At 42.1% G+C, this 21,744-nt stretch overlaps 5 protein-coding genes across 5 annotated transcripts; 4 read left to right on the plus strand and 1 right to left on the minus strand.

Moving 5' to 3' along the window:
- Nucleotides 1-306: 306 nt before the first annotated feature.
- LOC121310169 (transcription factor HES-5-like) lies at nucleotides 307-1,096 on the minus strand. Its single transcript, XM_041243448.1, has 2 exons — nucleotides 990-1,096; nucleotides 307-865 (listed from the first exon to the last, which is right to left on the minus strand). Exons 1-2 carry the CDS (start codon nucleotides 1,050-1,052, stop codon nucleotides 500-502), a joined length of 429 nt encoding a protein of 142 aa, XP_041099382.1. The 5' UTR covers nucleotides 1,053-1,096; the 3' UTR covers nucleotides 307-499.
- Nucleotides 1,097-5,283: 4,187 nt separating this feature from the next.
- On the plus strand, nucleotides 5,284-6,972 carry LOC121310168 (transcription factor HES-5-like). The gene is made up of 2 exons (XM_041243447.1): nucleotides 5,284-5,392; nucleotides 5,517-6,972. Exons 1-2 carry the CDS (start codon nucleotides 5,330-5,332, stop codon nucleotides 5,880-5,882), a joined length of 429 nt encoding a protein of 142 aa, XP_041099381.1. The 5' UTR covers nucleotides 5,284-5,329; the 3' UTR covers nucleotides 5,883-6,972.
- Nucleotides 6,973-10,128: 3,156 nt separating this feature from the next.
- LOC121310170 (transcription factor HES-5-like) lies at nucleotides 10,129-11,323 on the plus strand. The gene is made up of 2 exons (XM_041243449.1): nucleotides 10,129-10,242; nucleotides 10,368-11,323. Exons 1-2 carry the CDS (start codon nucleotides 10,180-10,182, stop codon nucleotides 10,731-10,733), a joined length of 429 nt encoding a protein of 142 aa, XP_041099383.1. The 5' UTR covers nucleotides 10,129-10,179; the 3' UTR covers nucleotides 10,734-11,323.
- Nucleotides 11,324-14,958: 3,635 nt separating this feature from the next.
- Nucleotides 14,959-15,719, plus strand: LOC121310171 (transcription factor HES-5-like). Its single transcript, XM_041243450.1, has 2 exons — nucleotides 14,959-15,088; nucleotides 15,213-15,719. Exons 1-2 carry the CDS (start codon nucleotides 15,026-15,028, stop codon nucleotides 15,576-15,578), a joined length of 429 nt encoding a protein of 142 aa, XP_041099384.1. The 5' UTR covers nucleotides 14,959-15,025; the 3' UTR covers nucleotides 15,579-15,719.
- A 4,107-nt stretch (nucleotides 15,720-19,826) lies between these two features.
- On the plus strand, nucleotides 19,827-21,128 carry LOC121310172 (transcription factor HES-5-like). The gene is made up of 2 exons (XM_041243452.1): nucleotides 19,827-19,933; nucleotides 20,059-21,128. The coding sequence occupies exons 1-2, from the start codon at nucleotides 19,871-19,873 to the stop codon at nucleotides 20,422-20,424; spliced, it is 429 nt and encodes a 142-aa protein (XP_041099386.1). The 5' UTR covers nucleotides 19,827-19,870; the 3' UTR covers nucleotides 20,425-21,128.
- The last annotated feature ends 616 nt before the right edge of the window (nucleotides 21,129-21,744 follow it).

Here is a 21,744-nt window from a genome sequence, read left to right on the forward strand (position 1 = left end):
TGTAATTATTTACAATTACAGATATATTGCCTTCACAGGAGGCATGAATACCCATACTATTTCAAATAATTTCTCTGCAGAGAAAAATAACTTTCAAACAATTTAAAAATCGTTAGCATTAGCTATGCACGCACAATTCTTGTGAGACAAGATTCTATTCAGGATATACTGCCTTCACAGAGGACAGGAATACCCGAGTTTTACTCATCATAATGTTTCTATAAACAGAAATGACTTTGAACTAAACAGCGTCATCGCTGCATACACACTTCTTGTATAAGAAGAATGAACAAATACTAGCGTTCACAATATTGCCCCAGCATTGGGTACCTATTGTGGTTCCTTTCAATCAATGAAAGTAGCATTCAAATCTTCTGCACAAGCAAAAGAGGAAGGGAAACACCCCCTACACAATGAGAATTACTGTATATGCTCATCATAGACAGGCATGTTGAATTCTGTATGTCAAAGTGTTCAAAGTGACAGTGTCCGTTGTGATCTACCAGGGCCGCCAGAGGGCACTCTTCACCGGGGTCGCCTCTTTGACGGGGGTCTGATGCACTGGAGAATTCTGCGCAGCTTGGAAATGGTTCAGTAGTTTTCTCTGGGTTTCTGTCTTCATTTCATCCCGGGAAAGGAAGCGCACGATTTCTTGCACACACCTGGAGTAGCCTTCGTTTCCCGTCGCTGGCCGGGCGGAGGCGCTCTGTCTCAGGTAGCAGACGGTCATTTCCAGGATGTCCGCTTTCTCCAGTTTGGAATCGGGCTGCTGCTTCACGAATTCTTTTCCCAGTAACGTCTTGAGCTGCTCGATGCTGCTGTTGATACGATCTCTGCGCATCTTTTCAACCACCGGTTTTCTCAACTGTGAAAAAGAACAAGGTACAAATTCGATTAATAACCTGGTCGTGAGGGAATAACAACTGAAGTTTTGAAAACACAAAATATGAAAAAAAATAATCATATGTGCTCATTTAGTCTCCACTTACCTTGTTTGTCATTGCCAGGTGTCCCTGTGAGTATCGCATAGCTGCAGTGATTGTAGGTGCCATTGCTGGAGTCACGGTGCTGTTAGTACCGCTTTCTCTGGAGCTTGGAAGTGTCAGATCTGCTGGTTTTAGCTACAAGCATCTCCCCTATTTATACTCTCCAATCTCCATACGAATGTGTGGGGCTCGGGCTTGTTGGAGTTTCTCACACTCAGCAGCCAATCGGCGCGCTCGGGAGGACAATGGGAGAAGCTGGAATTGTCACATGCTGAATGAAGTGCTTATTGACGGAGGAGAATAGCCAACTCCCAGGAGAGCAGGTGCAGGGGGGGGGGGGGGGGGGAGGGGGGGAGGAGAAGGGGGGGGGGGGAGGGGGATGCAATAGCGCACCAAAAAAAATATTTCAGGATCTGCAGGGACTGAAGTTTGGACAATTGACATTGAAACATCACAAGCACTTGTTAATTATGAATTAACTTGCAGGGGGTTTTGTGAATCTGGGAAAGTGGTGACCCCACCAAAATATCAGATCTGCAGACTGATGTTGGGATCAATGACATTGAAACATCACAGCACTAGTAATTGAAATAAACACAGGCATGTGCCACATATGTTCGGATAGCAGCAAATGAGCGACGCAGAGAAGCATTAATATCCGATATGACAGGAATGATGTTTTACTGCACGGGAAAGGAATCAACATTACAGGCAGTAGGCTCTATGGCACCTTTAATGGTGTGGTTCCTGAGTAACAGATTGTTGTCAATCACACTTTCCCCCCAATGAGAAATGGTTTCCCAGGTTTCAGGTGTGAAGACGTTATGCGCGATGCACGGCACAGTTCTAGAACTGTGTCCAACCACGAATATGATTCGAAGTTATTCGATTATCTGCAAACACGTACACGTGGTCCATATTTTTATGTACACTATTGTATTAACATTTAATATACTGTCATTTTGCTAAATAAACGATTTGGGTCGATCCCTTGTGCTCGCTTCCACATGCACAAGTAGAAAGACGTTATCGCTTGTCACAAGGAGCACAGCTAAACAGCTACTTCTAGAGGAGACCTCCAGTCTCTCCAGGGTATAATAATGCAACTCGAGCCTTCATTGAACTTTGGAAACTGCGCTGCGCAAAGCTTCCCACTCTCGCTCGTATTCATTGCTTTGGACACTATGACAATAGACGCGTGCCTTGTTACACAGCGCGTAATTCACAGAGATCTCCTTTTGATTGTGAATAGAGGACACGCTCCACCCCAAACACCATATGTGTGTTCACTGTGTGGAAAAAAAAACTGACAGCGTTACTCATATTCATACCCCATCTATCTCAATATCTTCTCTCAACCATTTCATGTTCACTTCTCATCTGTATCGACGCAGTCGCTTTACATAATTAAACAGAGAACTCAGATGTTACCAAAGTAATCAGTTAAAAGTGTAAAATCTGTTTCTAGAACCAAGCTGCACGTGTGTTTGGAATGTGATGGACTCCGAACGTTCTGCAGCCCGTTCCCAGGTTACAGAATCTCACTGCAGTGACGGTGTAGCCTTCAAGCACACCCCATCACCTGCTCTCCTGGGACTGGGCTATTAGCAAACAATACACTGTTAACGCGTGCTAGCCCATGCGTGTGCTATTGCACTATTGGCTCATTTACGCCCCCCCCCAAGATGTTGCAGGTATTCCTGTTTTCAGCTATTATTAATCCAAATAAATGCATCAGTCAAGAATACCTAGAAGATATGATCAGATTGTATCTTCCTACTATAGCACTGCTTCCCCGTCTGCTAGGTCAATGAGTCTCACGGGGTTTAACAGACTCCTAAAAGTGTGGGTCTTGCGCTCGGTGCAGTTTCTCACACATGCATGTATTCAGCAAGACAATGGGAGCAGCTGGAACCCCGTGGGCAGGCGAAGGGGCGGGGAGCACTCGAGAGGCAGTCTGTTCAATGGTTTTGTTCAGCGCTGGGAACGAGCTGACCCCGGGGCTCCACACACAAGCGACCCTGACACCCATTGCAGGCTGCTCTGATGTGAATGTGTTACTCAAATGCATAGATTGCACTGGGCGTTGGTCGTGAAACCAGAAGCGCTTCCTCTGAGGAAAGGCTCTGCTATGATGGCAGCAGTGTTAGTAAGCAGGTTCCTATCAGAGCGCGTTCCCTCATCGAAGGCATAGCGCTGGTACCGTTTCATTGGCGATGCCTTTTAATATAGAATCTTCTGAATGCCTATAGAATATACATACATTCGTCTTCTAGCAATAAATGTATCTTCTTCTAATGAAAGGTGAAGAATAAAAAAATAAGGTTGACTCTACAAAGCTGAAACTAAATTTGGGAACGTAAGAAAATGCAATACAAGATGTCACTGTAAAATCGAATGTGATGATTCATATAGCAAGATATATATTTTCTCTAAACATGATTACCAGATGCTTTATCCTCATTTAAAGACTGTTTTGTATAAGTTATCATATGTTATGGTACTGGTTCTGTGTCAATGAAAAGGATGTTGCCACAATGCCCTTCTAATTCAGATTGGCATTAACAAGGCACGCGTCTTTTGTGTGAATGTGACCTCTCTCAGCCGGTGAAGGGTGGGAAAGCTCTGGCGAGTAAAGCCACAAGTTGCGACGCGATAAACTCAGCGACATCTGTTCGTTCATAAAGTTTATGAAGACTTTGCAACGACAGATTTATTATTCTCAACACCACAGGGGAATATTATCAGCACAGTAATGAAAGTGAATACACCTGCATGTATTATTATTATTATTATTATTATTATATATTATTATTATTATTATTTATTATTATTATTATTATTATTAATCTAATGTCACATAACGGGCGTTTTCCATACAAAGGAGATATGCGATCATTTAAAAAGCCATTTATTAAGTGTCTGTTTATATTTTACAGATTTCCCGAGTCAGTGTAAGACTACACGAATACCTAAACCGATCGATAGCGCTGACTGACAGCGATCTGAATATCAGAAAGCATTCATTTTCCCTCCAGATGGTCTGTGACGTCAGGCCCTCGCTGTCATACAATACAGACCCAATTACCGTCACTAATGCGACATTCTGCACGGCGCGCTGCTGCTGTCCTGAATCGAGCGCAGCACAGCACAGAGTGTGGGAAACTCTGAGCAGCCTTTTACTCACAGACTCTACTGGTAATAAGAGGAAAGCTGCATCTGTGACATCTGGAAGAGCTGCTCTAAGGATGTGGAAACATCACCCATAGAATTGAGGACAGCTTTTAGCAGGGTTTCCCCACTCCAGCTCCAGCTGTTCTCTTGAGAGCAATGAACCCGAGGCACTAGTATAATGCTGCGCAAACACATGCGCATTGCTGCAAACCGGAGCAACAGGAGGGTTATTCAAACGATCCAGATCTTTATATATCTATTAAATCAATTTCCAAACTGTTCTCCGAAGCTCATTCTAAACTATATTACAGCACACGTGTCAATTGTATACTTATTAAATACATTACAAATAGTTACAGGAACGACACTAATGTGGTTTAGATGTCTACTATTTTATAATGGATTGTATGTTGAGTGATAGTCTAATAGCATGTATATATGTTATTGGATGTCTACTCTAATACAGTATATATGTAACTCGTGCCGCGCACAGCGTCCTCACACCTGAAACCCGGGAAAGTTCCGCCCAGGAACACAGACCTGATGCCGCACGCAAGGATCAAACACTTCTCATTGGGGGGAAAGTGTGATTGACATCAATCTGTTACTCAGGCACCACGCCGTTAATGGTGCCATAGAGCCTACTGCCTGTAATGTGGTTTCCTTTCCCGTGGAGTAAAACGCCATTCCTGTCATATCCGATATTAATGCTTCTCTGCGTCGCTCATTTGCTGCTATCCGAACATATGTGGCACATGCCTGTGTTTATTTCAATTACCAGTGCTGTGATGTTTCAATGTCATTGATCCCAACATCAGTCTGCAGATCTGATTTTTTGGTGGGGTCACCACTTTTCCAGATTCACATAACCCCCTGCAAGTCACCCGCTATGCACGCCCCCCCCCCTTGCACCTGCTCTCCTGGGAGTTGGCTATTCTCCTCCGTCAATAAGCACTTAATTCAGCATGTGGAAATTCCAGCTTCTCCCATTGTCCTCCAGAGCGCGCCGATTGGCTGCTGAGTGTGAGAAACTCCAACAAGCCCGAGCCCCACACATTCGTATGGAGATTGGAGAGTATAAATAGGGGAGATGCTTGTAGCTAAAACCAGCAGATCTGACACTTCCAAGCTCCAGAGAAAGCGGTACTAACAGCACCGTGACTCCAGCAATGGCACCTACAATCACTGCAGCTATGCGATACTCACAGGGACACGTGGCAATGACAAACAAGGTAAGTTGAGACTAAATGAGCACATATGATTATTTTTTTTCATATTTTGTGTTTTTAAAACTTCAATTGTTATTCCCTCACGACCAGGTTATTAATCGAATTTGTACCTTGTTCTTTTTCACAGTTGAGAAAACCGGTGGTTGAAAAGATGCGCAGAGATCGTATCAACAGCAGCATCGAGCAGCTCAAGACGTTACTGGGAAAAGAATTCGTGAAGCAGCAGCCCGATTCCAAACTGGAGAAAGCGGACATCCTGGAAATGACCGTCTGCTACCTGAGACAGAGCGCCTCCGCCCGGCCAGCGACGGGAAATGAAGGCTACTCCAGGTGTGTGCAAGAAATCGTGCGCTTCCTTTCCCGGGATGAAATGAAGACAGAAACCCAGAGAAAACTACTGAACCATTTCCAAGCTGCGCAGAATTCTCCAGTGCATCAGACCCCCGTCAAAGAGGCGACCCCGGTGAAGAGTGCCCTCTGGCGGCCCTGGTAGATCACAACGGACACTGTCACTTTGAACACTTTGACATACAGAATTCAACATGCCTGTCTATGATGGGCATATACAGTAATTCTCATTGTGTAGGGGGTGTTTCCCTTCCTCTTTTGCTTGTGCAGAAGATTTTAATGCTACTTTCATTGACTGAAAGGAACCACAATAGGTACCCAATGCTGGGGCAATATTGTGAACGCTAGTATTTGTTCATTCTTCTTATACAAGAAGTGTGTATGCAGCGATGACGCTGTTTAGTTCAAAGTCATTTCTGTTTATAGAAATATTATGATGAGTAAAACACGGGTATTCCTGTCCTCTGTGAAGGCAGTATATCCTGAATAGAATCTTGTCTCACAAAAATTGTGCGTGCATAGCTAATGCTAACGATTTTTAAATGGTTTGAAAGTTATTTTTCTCTGCAGAGAAATTATCTGAAATAGTTTGGGTATTCATGCCTCTTGTGATGGCAATATATCTGTAATTGTATATAATTACACAGGAAGTGTGTACGCATTGCTGAAACTGTATGGTATTTTTTTTATAAAGTAACACTGAAATACTTCAAACAGTATTTATATAACGACCTGTTCTGAAGGTGGCATCTCTTTATTGTATCTTGTTACACAAGAAATCTGTATTATTGATGAAAAACTATTCCCAAAATATGAACTTGATCTTTCATTGTAAAGAAATATTAAGATACTATCAATACAGTTATGCATGTGTGTGTGTCTTCTGTGAAGGCAATATCCTCTTATTGTAACTTGTTAGAAAAGACGTGTGTGTGCATTGCTGAAAAACATTATTTTAAATACTGTATAATGTGTATGTGTGCCTTTTATAAAGGCAGTATCTCAAAGAGTAGCTCACGCTGAGTGAATCTTATATGAAATATGTTGTGTTGAAGTTTTCTTCAAGGTGTGGTAGTGATTTTGTAAATCCGAGTGCAGAGAATCTGTAGAAATTGACTTTTTGAGTAGCCTGTATCAGGGCATTATCGATGCAGTGTATTGTGTATCCTCAGAACTGTCTGATGAATCCAGCATTGAAATCTGTGAATGACACGTGTCTCATGTGTCAATCAAATAAAGCAATTGAACTATATTTCTTTACTGTGTGTCTCTTCTTGAATATATATCCTGCTGTGATTAGCAGTGAAGACAGTGAGGGAGAGGGCTGCCTGTTGGGTAACAGGTGCTATCCTTGGTGCTGAAACTTCTGTAAATCCATGCAAACCAGCTCATGCTGTATATTACACACACATACCTTGATATTCAGCTATACCTGACATTAAACACTTGTGTGCACTCTCTGAAATCTGCATATCCATCTGTGGGTCCCTGCAAGACTGCAGTTTCCCACACTGGAGCAGAATTAATGCATTCAGAGGGAGAATAGGGAAATCTTTAATCAATACTTGTTAAATTGACAGCACAATGTGGGAGAACAATAGACCTCTTGCTGCTGAATAGGGGTGTGTGTTATAAAGGGGAGTGCTTGAGGGCTGATGTGTCGGGATAATGGACAGAGCTAAAACTGCATACAAAGGAATATTCTCTAGAACAGGATCAATATTAGAATACAGACAAACAGTAATATTGTAGCAGAGAATAATTTACAGATGAGTACATTATATATAGTAGATCCCTAGCCTTTAATGTTTTGGCCAATTTCCTCAGCATCTGTCTCTCAAACACAGTACTGTACCCTGCCATTCATTTATAAAAACTATGTAATATGCAGAGCAATACATAATGTGATTGCAATGTTACAGTACTGATATTAAGATGCATGGCTTGTAGTATACAGGTAGGCTTATGCACCTGTTACTGGGTCCAGACACATACATTCAGAAAGCATCATCTTAAATAAGTGTCATTGTACTTGTACTCTTCCCAGAGAGAGTGATGATAGAGCGCTCTGACATCTCTGTTTGTTTATCAGTTACAAAGGTAAAGCTACAAGAGAAAACTAACACCTTGCAACCGCTTGAAAGAGTCAAACAGCAACAGGTGAAGTGACTTTCAAGAGTCTGCCAGAGTCGGGAGGATGACATATATTGCGATCCAGATGGTCTGCTGGGAGTAAGCTTTCCTTCAGCATCAATGGGAGATCAAACACCATCACTAATGTAATGTGTAACAAGACACACTTCTTTTGTTAACCAATTGAATGCAATGAATGGATAGAGAGTGTGGGAAACGGTGGAAAACTCACTCACAGATCCCAGTGCCCCACCCCCACAGAGACAGGGCATGAAGCTGCTTATCCACACCCATGCCAGTGATGAGGACAGGGAGAGGAGCGGCTTACTTATTTGCTACTAGAAAATATTACAGAGATTTGGATCACAAGTGGAAACAGTTATTTCAATATATAATCAGTTGTGATTTAGAAAGAGGTAGTTTTCTATATAAAATATCTATTAAACACTTTGTCATTCACTAACACCAGTATTGCTTCATACATGATCTCTAGGTTATTAATATATTCAGGTTGTATTCAGTATAGAAACACATCACAGGTTGTTTCTGCAGAAAGAAGCTATGGAAAGGTCTGGACTGTATACACTGTAAACACTGGGGTCCTCACTGGACTAATTCGGTTGCTCATTCTCTATGTTAAGTTTCATTATTATTTGGAAATTAGCTAAAGTTGTTGCTTGTGTTCATCTGGCTCTTCATTGAAATATATTAGCCTCAGCTTATTCCCAAGTGTGCTGTTGCTGAAGATGGCTTTCTAAACACAGATTAGCATTTAACAAGGCACACTTCCTTTGTGCAAGCCTGAACTCTCTGAATGGGCAAAGTGTGGGAAAGCTCTGGAGAGTAAAGTCACAAGTTATAATGTCATTAAGACCCCACAATACCACTGGCATCTGTGAGTCTTTATCTCTGCTTGTATAGGGATGACATCATCCGATTTCCTAATCACCAATAGATATTATTGAAAAGGTATAAGCCTCTGATCGCCTTTCCCTCCAGATGGTCTGTGACGTCAGGCCCTCGCTGTCATACAATACAGATCCAATTACCGTCACTAATGCGACATTCTGCACGGCGCGCTGCTGCTGTCCTGAATCGAGCGCAGAACAGCACTGAGTGTGGGAAACTCTGAGCAGCCTTTTACTCACAGACTCTACTGGCAGGGAGAGGAAAGCTGCATCTGTGACATCTGGAAGAGCTGCTCTAAGGATGTGCAAACATCACCCATAGAATTGAGGACAGCTTTTAGCAGGGTTTCCCCACTCCAGCTCCAGCTGTTCTATTGAGAGCAATGAACCCGAGGCACTAGTATAATGCTACGCAAACACATGCGCATTGCTGCAAACCGGAGCAACAGGAGGGGTTATTCAAACGATCCAGATCTTTACATATCTATAAAATCAATTTCCAAACTGTTCTCCGAAGCTAATTCTAAACTATATTACAGCACACGTGTCAATTGTATACTTATTAAATACATTACAAATAGTTACAGGAACGACACTAATGTGGTTTAGATGTCTACTATTTTATAATGGATTGTATGTTGAGTGATAGTCTAATAGCATGTATATATGTTATTGGATGTCTACTCTAATACAGTATATATGTAACTCGTGCCGCGCACAGCGTCCTCACACCTGAAACCCGGGAAAGTTCCGCCCAGGAACACAGACCTCATGCCGCACGCAAGGATCAAACACTTCTCATTGGGGGGAAAGTGTGATTGACATCAATCTGTTACTCAGGCACCACGCCGTTAATGGTGCCATAGAGCCTACTGCCTGTAATGTGGTTTCCTTTCCCGTGCAGTAAAACGCCATTCCTGTCATATCGGATATTAATGCTTCTCTGCGTCGCTCATTTGCTGCTATCCGAACATGTGTGGCACATGCCTGTGTTTACTTCAATTACCAGTGCTGTGATGTTTCAATGTCATTGATCCCAACATCAGGCTGCAGATCTGATCTTTTGGTGGGGTCACCACTTTTCCAGATTCACACAACCCCCTGCAAGTCACTCGCTATGCACGCCCCCCCCCCCCCCCCCCACCTGCTCTCCTGGGAGTTGGCTATTCTCCTCCGTCAATAAGCACTTAATTCAGCATGTGGAAATTCCAGCTTCTCCCATTGTCCTCCAGAGCGCGCCGATTGGCTGCTGAGTGTGAGAAACTCCAACAAGCCCGAGCCCCACACATTCGTATGGAGATTGGAGAGTATAAATAGGGGAGATGCTTGTAGCGAAAACCAGCAGATCTGACACTTCCAAGCTCCAGAGAAAGCGATACTAACAGCACCGTGACTCCAGCAATGGCACCTACAATCACTGCAGCTATGCGATACTCACAGGGACACCTGGCAATGACAAACAAGGTAAGTTGAGACTAAATGAGCACATATGATTATTTTTTTTTAATATTTTGTGTTTTCAAAACTTCAGTTGTTATTCCCTCACGACCAGGTTATTAATCGAATTTGTACCTTGTTCTTTTTCACAGTTGAGAAAACCGGTGGTTGAAAAGATGCGCAGAGATCGTATCAACAGCAGCATCGAGCAGCTCAAGACGTTACTGGGAAAAGAATTCGTGAAGCAGCAGCCCGATTCCAAACTGGAGAAAGCGGACATCCTGGAAATGACCGTCTGCTACCTGAGACAGAGCGCCTCCCCCCGGCCAGCGACGGGAAACGAAGGCTACTCCAGGTGTGTGCAAGAAATCGTGCGCTTCCTTTCCCGGGATGAAATGAAGACAGAAACCCAGAGAAAACTACTGAACCATTTCCAAGCTGCGCAGAATTCTCCAGTGCATCAGACCCCCGTCAAAGAGGCGACCCCGGTGAAGAGTGCCCTCTGGCGGCCCTGGTAGATCACAACGGACACTGTCACTTTGAACACTTTGACATACAGAATTCAACATGCCTGTCTATGATGGGCATATACAGTAATTCTCATTGTGTAGGGGGTGTTTCCCTTCCTCTTTTGCTTGTGCAGAAGATTTGAATGCTACTTTCATTGATTGAAAGGAACCACAATAGGTGCCTAATGCTGGGGCAATATTGTGTACGCTAGTATTTGTTCATTCTTGTTATACAAGTGTTGTGTATGCAGCGATGACGCTGTTTAGTTCAAAGTCATTTCTGTTTATAGAAATATTATGATGAGTAAAACACGGGTATTCCTGTCCTCTGTGAAGGCAGTATATCCTGAATAGAATCTTGTCTCACAAGAATTGTGCGTGCATAGCTAATGCTAACGATTTTTAAATTGTTTGAAAGTTATTTTTCTCTGCAGAGAAATTATTTGAAATAGTATGGGTATTCATGCCTCTTGTGATGGCAATATATCTGTAATTGTATATAATTACACAGGAAGTGTGTACGCATTGCTGAAACTGTTTGGTATTTCTTTATAAAGTAACACTGAAATACTACAAACAGTATTTATATAACGACCTGTTCTGAAGGTGGCATCTCTTTATTGTATCTTGTTACACAAGAAATCTGTATTATTGATGAAAAACTATTCCCGAAATATGAACTTGATCTTTCCTTGTAAAGAAATATTAAGATACTATCAATACAGTTATACACGTGTGTGTGTCTTCTGCGAAGGCAATATCCTCTTATTGTATCTTGTTAGACAAGACGTGTGTGTGCATTGCTGAAAAACATTATTTTAAATACTGTATAATGTGTATGTGTGCCTTTTATAAAGGCAGTATCTCAAAGAGTAGCTCACGCTGAGTGAATCTTATATGAAATATGTTGTGTTGAAGTTTTCTTCAAGGTGTGGTAGTGATTTTGTAAATCCGAGTGCAGAGTATCTGTAGAAATTGACTTTTTGAGTAGCCTGTATCAGGGCATTATCGATGCAGTGTATTGTGTATCCTCAGATCTCTCTGTTGAATCCAGCATTGAAATCTGTGAATGACATGTGCCTCATCTGTCAATCAAATAAAGCAATTGAACTATATTTCTTTACTGTGTGTCTCTTCTTGAATATATATCCTGCTGTGATTAGCAGTGAAGACAGTGAGGGAAAGGGCTGCCTGTTGGGTAACAGGTACTATCCTTGGTGCTGAACTTCTGTAAATCCATGCAAACCATCTCATGCTGTATATTACACACACATACCTTGATATTCAGCTATATCTGACATTAAACACTTGTGTGCACTCTCTGAAATCTGCATATCCATCTGTGGGTCCCTGCAAGACTGCAGTTTCCCACACTGGAGCAGAATCAATGCATTCAGAGGGAGAATAGGGAAATCTTTAATCAATACTTGTTAAATTGACAGCACAATGTGGGAGAACAATAGACCTCTTGCTGCTGAATAGGGGTGTGTGATATAAAGGGGAGTGCTTGAGGGCTGATGTGTCGGGATAAGGGACAGAGCTAAAACTGCATACAAAGGAATATTCTCTAGAACAGGATCAATATTAGAATACAGACAAACAGTAATATTGTAGCAGAGAATAATTTACAGATGAGTACATTATATATAGTAGATCCCTAGCCTTTAATGTTTTGGCCAATTTCCTCAGCATCTGTCTCTCAAACACAGTACTGTACCCTGCCATTCATTTATAAAAACTATGTAATATGCAGAGCAATACATAATGTGATTGCAATGTTACAGTACTGATATTAAGATGCATGGCTTGTAGTATACAGGTAGGCTTATGCACCTGTTACTGGGTCCAGACACATACATTCAGAAAGCATCATCTTAAATAAGTGTCATTGTACTTGTACTCTTCCCAGAGAGAGTGATGATAGAGCGCTCTGACATCTCTGTTTGTTTATCAGTTACAAAGGTAAAGCTACAAGAGAAAACTAACACTTTGCAACCGCTTGAAAGAGTCAAACAGCAACAGGTGAAGTGACTTTCAAGAGTCTGCCAGACTCGGGAGGATGACATATATTGCGATCCAGATGGTCTGCTGGGAGTAAGCTTTCCTTCAGCATCAATGGGAGATCAAACACCATCACTAATGTAATGTGTAACAAGACACACTTCTTTTGTTACCCAATTGAATGCAATGAATGGATAGAGAGTGTGGGAAACGGTGGAAAACTCACTCACAGATCCCAGTGCCCCACCCCCACAGAGACAGGGCATGAAGCTCCTTATCCACACCCATGCCAGTGATGAGGACAGGGAGAGGAGCGGCTTACTTATTTGCTACTTGAAAATATTACAGAGATTTGGATCACAAGTGGAAACAGTTATTTCAATATGTAATCACTAGTGATTTAGAAAGAGGTAGTTTTCTATATAAAATATCTATTAAACACTTTGTCATTCACTAACACCAGTATTGCTTCATACATGATCTCTAGGTTATTAATATATTCAGGTTGTATTCAGTATAGAAACACATCACAGGTTGTTTCTGCAGAAAGAAGCTATGGAAAGGTCTGGACTGTATACACTGTAAACACTGGGGTCCTCACTGGACTAATTCGGTTGCTCATTCTCTATGTTAAGTTTCATTATTATTTGGAAATTAACTAAAGTTGTTGCTTGTGTTCATCTGGCTCTTCATTGAAATATATTAGCCTCAGCTTATTCCCAAGTGTGCTGTTGCTGAAGATGGCTTTCTAAACACAGATTAGCATTTAACAAGGCACACTTCCTTTGTGCAAGCCTGAACTCTCTGAATGGGCAAAGTGTGGGAAAGCTCTGGAGAGTAAAGTCACAAGTTATAATGTCATTAAGACCCCACAATACCACTGGCATCTGTGAGTCTTTATCTCTGCTTGTATAGGGATGACATCATCCGATTTCCTAATCACCAATAGATATTATTGAAAAGGTATAAGCCTCTGATCGCCTTTCCCTCCAGATGGTCTGTGACGTCAGACCCTCGCTGTCATACAATACAGATCCAATTACCGTCACTAATGCGACATTCTGCACGGCGCGCTGCTGCTGTCCTGAATCGAGCGCAGCACAGCACAGAGTGTGGGAAACTCTGAGCAGCCTTTTACTCACAGACTCTACTGGCAGTAAGAGGAAAGCTGCATCTGTGACATCTGGAAGAGCTGCTCTAAGGATGTGCAAACATCACCCATAGAATTGAGGACAGCTTTTAGCAGGGTTTCCCCACTCCAGCTCCAGCTGTTCTATTGAGAGCAATGAACCCGAGGCACTAGTATAATGCTGCGCAAACACATGCGCATTGCTGCAAACCGGAGCAACAGGAGGGGTTATTCAAACGATCCAGATCTTTATATATCTATCAAATCAATTTCCAAACTGTTCTCCGAAGCTAATTCTAAACTATATTACAGCACACGTGTCAATTGTATACTTATTAAATACATTACAAATAGTTACAGGAACGACACTAATGTGGTTTAGATGTCTACTATTTTATAATGGATTGTATGTTGAGTGATAGTCTAATAGCATGTATATATGTTATTGGATGTCTACTCTAATACAGTATATATGTAACTCGTGCCGCGCACAGCGTCCTCACACCTGAAACCCGGGAAAGTTCCGCCCAGGAACACAGACCTGATGCCGCACGCAAGGATCAAACACTTCTCATTGGGGGGAAAGTGTGACTGACATCAATCTGTTACTCAGGCACCACGCCGTTAATGGTGCCATAGAGCCTACTGCCTGTAATGTGGTTTCCTTTCCCGTGCAGTAAAACGCCATTCCTGTCATATCCGATATTAATGCTTCTCTGCGTCGCTCATTTGCTGCTATCCGAACATATGTGGCACATGCCTGTGTTTATTTCAATTACCAGTGCTGTGATGTTTCAATGTCATTGATCCCAACATCAGTCTGCAGATCTGATCTTTTGTTGGGGTCACCACTTTTCCAGATTCACATAACCCCCTGCAAGTCACCCGCTATGCACGCCCCCCCCCCCCCCCACCTGCTCTCCTGGGAGTTGGCTATTCTCCTCCGTCAATAAGCACTTAATTCAGCATGTGGCAATTCCAGCTTCTCCCATTGTCCTCCCGAGCGCGCCGATTGGCTGCTGAGTGTGAGAAACTCCAACAAGCCCGAGCCCCACACATTCGTATGGAGATTGGAGAGTATAAATAGGGGAGATGCTTGTAGCTAAAACCAGCAGATCTGACACTTCCAAGCTCCAGAGAAAGCGATACTAACAGCACCGTGACTCCAGCAATGGCACCTACAATCACTGCAGCTATGCGATACTCACAGGGACACCTGGCAATGACAAACAAGGTAAGTGGAGACTAAATGAGCATATGCGATTTTTTTTTTTTTATATTTTGTGTTTTTAAAACTTCAATTGTTATTCCTCACGACCAGGTTATTAATCGAATTTGTACCTTGTTCTTTTTCACAGTTGAGAAAACCGGTGGTTGAAAAGATGCGCAGAGATCGTATCAACAGCAGCATCGAGCAGCTCAAGACGTTACTGGGAAAAGAATTCGTGAAGCAGCAGCCCGATTCCAAACTGGAGAAAGCGGACATCCTGGAAATGACCGTCTGCTACCTGAGACAGAGCGCCTCCCCCCGGCCAGCGACGGGAAATGAAGGCTACTCCAGGTGTGTGCAAGAAATCGTGCGCTTCCTTTCCCGGGATGAAATGAAGACAGAAACCCAGAGAAAACTACTGAACCATTTCCAAGCTGCGCAGAATTCTCCAGTGCATCAGACCCCCGTCAAAGAGGCGACCCCGGTGAAGAGTGCCCTCTGGCGGCCCTGGTAGATCACAACGGACACTGTCACTTTGAACACTTTGACATACAGAATTCAACATGCCTGTCTATGATGGGCATATACAGTAATTCTCATTGTGTAGGGGGTGTTTCCCTTCCTCTTTTGCTTGTGCAGAAGATTTTAATGCTACTTTCATTGATTGAAAGGAACCACAATAGGTACCCAATGCTGGGGCAATATTGTGTACGCTAGTATTTGTTCATTCTTGTTATACAAGAAGTGTGTATGCAGCGATGACGCTGTTTAGTTCAAAGTCATTTCTGTTTATAGAAATATTATGATGAGTAAAACTCGGGTATTCCTGTCCTCTGTGAAGGCAGTATATCCTGAATAGAATCTTGTCTCACAAAAATTGTGCGTGCATAGCTAATGCTAACGATTTTTAAATGGTTTGAAAGTTATTTTTCTCTGCAGAGAAATTATTTGAAATAGTATGGGTATTCATGCCTGTTGTGAAGGCAATATATCTGTGATTGTAAATAATTACACAGGAAGTGTGTACGCATTGCTGAAACTGTTTGGTATTTCTTTATAAAGTAACAAAGAAATACTACAAACAGTATTTATATAACGACCTGTTCTGAAGGTGGCATCTCTTTATTGTATCTTGTTACACAAGAAATCTGTATTATTGATGAAAAACTATTCCCAAAATATGAACTTGATCTTTCCTTGTAAAGAAATATTAAGATACTATCAATACAGTTATACACGTGTGTGTGTCTTCTGCGAAGGCAATATCCTCTTATTGTATCTTGTTAGACAAGACGTGTGTGTGCATTGCTGAAAAACATTATTTTAAATACTGTATAATGTGTATGTGTGCCTTTTATAAAGGCAGTATCTCAAAGAGTAGCTCACGCTGAGTGAATCTTATATGAAATATGTTGTGTTGAAGTTTTCTTCAAGGTGTGGTAGTGATTTTGTAAATCCGAGTGCAGAGTATCTGTAGAAATTGACTTTTTGAGTAGCCTGTATCAGGGCATTATCGATGCAGTGTATTGTGTATCCTCAGATCTCTCTGTTGAATCCAGCATTGAAATCTGTGAATGACATGTGCCTCATCTGTCAATCAAATAAAGCAATTGAACTATATTTCTTTACTGTGTGTCTCTTCTTGAATATATATCCTGCTGTGATTAGCAGTGAAGACAGTGAGGGAAAGGGCTGCCTGTTGGGTAACAGGTACTATCCTTGGTGCTGAACTTCTGTAAATCCATGCAAACCAGCTCATGCTGTATATTACACACACATACCTTGATATTCAGCTATATCTGACATTAAACACTTGTGTGCACTCTCTGAAATCTGCATATCCATCTGTGGGTCCCTGCAAGACTGCAGTTTCCCACACTGGAGCAGAATCAATGCATTCAGAGGGAGAATAGGGAAATCTTTAATCAATACTTGTTAAATTGACAGCACAATGTGGGAGAACAATAGACCTCTTGCTGCTGAATAGGGGTGTGTGATATAAAGGGGAGTGCCTGAGGGCTGATGTGTCGGGATAAGGGACAGAGCTAAAACTGCATACAAAGGAATATTCTCTAGAACAGGATCAATATTAGAATACAGACAAACAGTAATATTGTAGCAGAGAATAATTTACAGATGAGTACATTATATATAGTAGATCCCTAGCCTTTAATGTTTTGGCCAATTTCCTCAGCATCTGTCTCTCAAACACAGTACTGTACCCTGCCATTCATTTATAAAAACTATGTAATATGCAGAGCAATACATAATGTGATTGCAATGTTACAGTACTGATATTAAGATGCATGGCTTGTAGTATACAGGTAGGCTTATGCACCTGTTACTGGGTCCAGACACATACATTCAGAAAGCATCATCTTAAATAAGTGTCATTGTACTTGTACTCTTCCCAGAGAGAGTGATGATAGAGCGCGCTGACATCTCTGTTTGTTTATCAGTTACAAAGGTAAAGCTACAAGAGAAAACTAACACCTTGCAACCGCTTGAAAGAGTCAAACAGCAACAGGTGAAGTGTCCTTAAAGAGTCTGCCAGAGTCGGGAGGATGACATATATTGCGATCCAGATGGTCTGCTGGGAGTAAGCTTTCCTTCAGCATCAATGGGAGATCAAACACCATCACTAATGTAATGTGTAACAAGACACACTTCTTTTGTTACCCAATTGAATGCAATGAATGGATAGAGAGTGTGGGAAACGGTGGAAAACTCACTCACAGATCCCAGTGCCCCACCCCCACAGAGACAGGGCATGAAGCTCCTTATCCACACCCATGCCAGTGATGAGGACAGGGAGAGGAGCGGCTTACTTATTTGCTACTTGAAAATATTACAGAGATTTGGATCACAAGTGGAAACAGTTATTTCAATATTTAATCACTAGTGATTTAGAAAGAGGTAGTTTTCTATATAAAATATCTATTAAACACTTTGTCATTCACTAACACCAGTATTGCTTCATACATGATCTCTAGGTTATTAATATATTCAGGTTGTATTCAGTATAGAAACACATCACAGGTTGTTTCTGCAGAAAGAAGCTATGGAAAGTTCTGGACTGTATACACTGTAAACACTGGGGTCCTCACTGGACTAATTCGGTTGCTCATTCTCTATGTTAAGTTTCATTATTATTTGGAAATTAACTAAAGTTGTTGCTTGTGTTCATCTGGCTCTTCATTGAAATATATTAGCCTCAGCTTATTCCCAAGTGTGCTGTTGCTGAAGATGGCTTTCTAAACACAGATTAACATTTAACAAGGCACACTTCCTTTGTGCAAGCCTGAACTCTCTGAATGGGCAAAGTGTGGGAAAGCTCTGGAGAGTAAAGTCACAAGTTATAATGTCATTAAGACCCCACAATACCACTGGCATCTGTGAGTCTTTATCTCTGCTTGTATAGGGATGACATCATCCGATTTCCTAATCACCAATAGATATTATTGAAAAGGTATAAGCCTCTGATCGCCTTTCCCTCCAGATGGTCTGTGACGTCAGGCCCTCGCTGTCATACAATACAGACCCAATTACCGTCACTAATGCGACATTCTGCACGGCGCGCTGCTGCTGTCCTGAATCGAGCGCAGCACAGCACAGAGTGTGGGAAACTCTGAGCAGCCTTTTACTCACAGACTCTACTGGTAATAAGAGGAAAGCTGCATCTGTGACATCTGGAAGAGCTGCTCTAAGGATGTGGAAACATCACCCATAGAATTGAGGACAGCTTTTAGCAGGGTTTCCCCACTCCAGCTCCAGCTGTTCTCTTGAGAGCAATGAACCCGAGGCACTAGTATAATGCTGCGCAAACACATGCGCATTGCTGCAAACCGGAGCAACAGGAGGGGTTATTCAAACGATCCAGATCTTTATATATCTATCAAATCAATTTCCAAACTGTTCTCCGAAGCTAATTCTAAACTATATTACAGCACACGTGTCAATTGTATACTTATTAAATACATTACAAATAGTTACAGGAACGACACTAATGTGGTTTAGATGTCTACTATTTTATAATGGATTGTATGTTGAGTGATAGTCTAATAGCATGTATATATGTTATTGGATGTCTACTCTAATACAGTATATATGTAACTCGTGCCGCGCACAGCGTCCTCACACCTGAAACCCGGGAAAGTTCCGCCCAGGAACACAGACCTCATGCCGCACGCAAGGATCAAACACTTCTCATTGGGGGGAAAGTGTGATTGACATCAATCTGTTACTCAGGCACCACGCCGTTAATGGTGCCATAGAGCCTACTGCCTGTAATGTGGTTTCCTTTCCCGTGGTGTAAAACGCCATTTCTCTCATATCGGATATTAATGCTTCTCTGCGTCGCTCATTTGCTGCTATCCGAACATATGTGGCACATGCCTGTGTTTATTTCAATTACCAGTGCTGTGATGTTTCAATGTCATTGATCCCAACATCAGTCTGCAGATCTGATCTTTTGTTGGGGTCACCACTTTTCCAGATTCACATAACCCCCTGCAAGTCACCCGCTATGCACGCCCCCCCCCCCTTGCACCTGCTCTCCTGGGAGTTGGCTATTCTCCTCCGTCAATAAGCACTTAATTCAGCATGTGGCAATTCCAGCTTCTCCCATTGTCCTCCCGAGCGCGCCGATTGGCTGCTGAGTGTGAGAAACTCCAACAAGCCCGAGCCCCACACATTCGTATGGAGATTGGAGAGTATAAATAGGGGAGATGCTTGTAGCTAAAACCAGCAGATCTGACACTTCCAAGCTCCAGAGAAAGCGGTACTAACAGCACCGTGACTCCAGCAATGGCACCTACAATCACTGCAGCTATGCGATACTCACAGGGACACCTGGCAATGACAAACAAGGTAAGTGGAGACTAAATGAGCATATGCGATTTTTTTTTTTTTTATATTTTGTGTTTTTAAAACTTCAATTGTTATTCCTCACGACCAGGTTATTAATCGAATTTGTACCTTGTTCTTTTTCACAGTTGAGAAAACCGGTGGTTGAAAAGATGCGCAGAGATCGTATCAACAGCAGCATCGAGCAGCTCAAGACGTTACTGGGAAAAGAATTCGTGAAGCAGCAGCCCGATTCCAAGCTGGAGAAAGCGGACATCCTGGAAATGACCGTCTGCTACCTGAGACAGAGCGCCTCCCCCCGGCCAGCGACGGGAAACGAAGGCTACTCCAGGTGTGTGCAAGAAATCGTGCGCTTCCTTTCCCGGGATGAAATGAAGACAGAAACCCAAAGAAAACTACTGAACCATTTGCAAGCTGCGCAGAATTCTCCAGTGCATCAGACCCCCGTCAAAGAGGCGACCCCGGTGAAGAGTGCCCTCTGGCGGCCCTGGTAGATCACAACGGACACTGTCACTTTAAACACTTTGACATACAGAATTCAACATGCCTGTCTATGATGGGCATATACAGTAATTCTCATTGTGTAGGGGGTGTTTCCCTTCCTCTTTTGCTTGTGCAGAAGATTTGAATGCTACTTTCATTGATTGAAAGGAACCACAATAGGTACCTAATGCTGGGGCAATATTGTGTACGCTAGTATTTGTTCATTCTTGTTATACAAGAGTTCTGTATGCAGCGATGACGCTGTTTAGTTCAAAGTCATTTCTGTTTATAGAAATATTATGATGAGTAAAATAATATTCCCAAAATATGAACTTGATCTTTCATTGTAAAGAAATATTAAGATACTATCAATACAGTTATACACGTGTGTGTGTCTTCTGCGAAGGCAATATCCTCTTATTGTATCTTGTTAGACAAGACGTGTGTGTGCATTGCTGAAAAACATTATTTTAAATACTGTATAATGTGTATGTGTGCCTTTTATAAAGGCAGTATCTCAAAGAGTAGCTCATGCTGAGTGAATCCTGTATGAAATATGTTGTGTTGAAGTTTTCTTCAAGGTGTGGTAGTGATTTTGTAAAGTGCAGAGTATCTGTAGAAATTGACTTTTTGAGTAGCCTGTATCAGGGCATTATCGATGCAGTGTATTGTGTATCCTCAGAACTGTCTGATGAATCCAGCATTGAAATCTGTGAATGACACGTGCCTCATGTGTCAATCAAATAAAGCAATTGAACTATATTTCTTTACTGTGTGTCTCTTCTTGAATATATATCCTGCTGTGATTAGCAGTGAAGACAGTGAGGGAAAGGGGTGCCTGTTGGGTAACAGGTACTATCCTTGGTGCTGAACTTCTGTAAATCCATGCAAACCAGCTCATGCTGTATATTACACACACATACCTTGATATTCAGCTATATCTGACATTAAACACTTGTGTGCACTCTCTGAAATCTGCATATCCATCTGTGGGTCCCTGCAAGACTGCAGTTTCCCACACTGGAGCAGAATCAATGCATTCAGAGGGAGAATAGGGAAATCTTTAATCAATACTTGTTAAATTGACAGCACAATGTGGGAGAACAATAGACCTCTTGCTGCTGAATAGGGGTGTGTGTTATAAAGGGGAGTGCTTGAGGGCTGATGTGTCGGGATAATGGACAGAGCTAAAACTGCATACAAAGGAATATTCTCTAGAACAGGATCAATATTAGAATACAGACAAACAGTAATATTGTAGCAGAGAATAATTTACAGATGAGTACATTATATATAGTAGATCCCTAGCCTTTAATGTTTTGGCCAATTTC

The sequence above is a fragment of the Polyodon spathula genome, unplaced genomic scaffold (assembly GCF_017654505.1).
Source record: "Polyodon spathula isolate WHYD16114869_AA unplaced genomic scaffold, ASM1765450v1 scaffolds_1773, whole genome shotgun sequence".
Lineage (NCBI taxonomy): Eukaryota > Metazoa > Chordata > Actinopteri > Acipenseriformes > Polyodontidae > Polyodon > Polyodon spathula.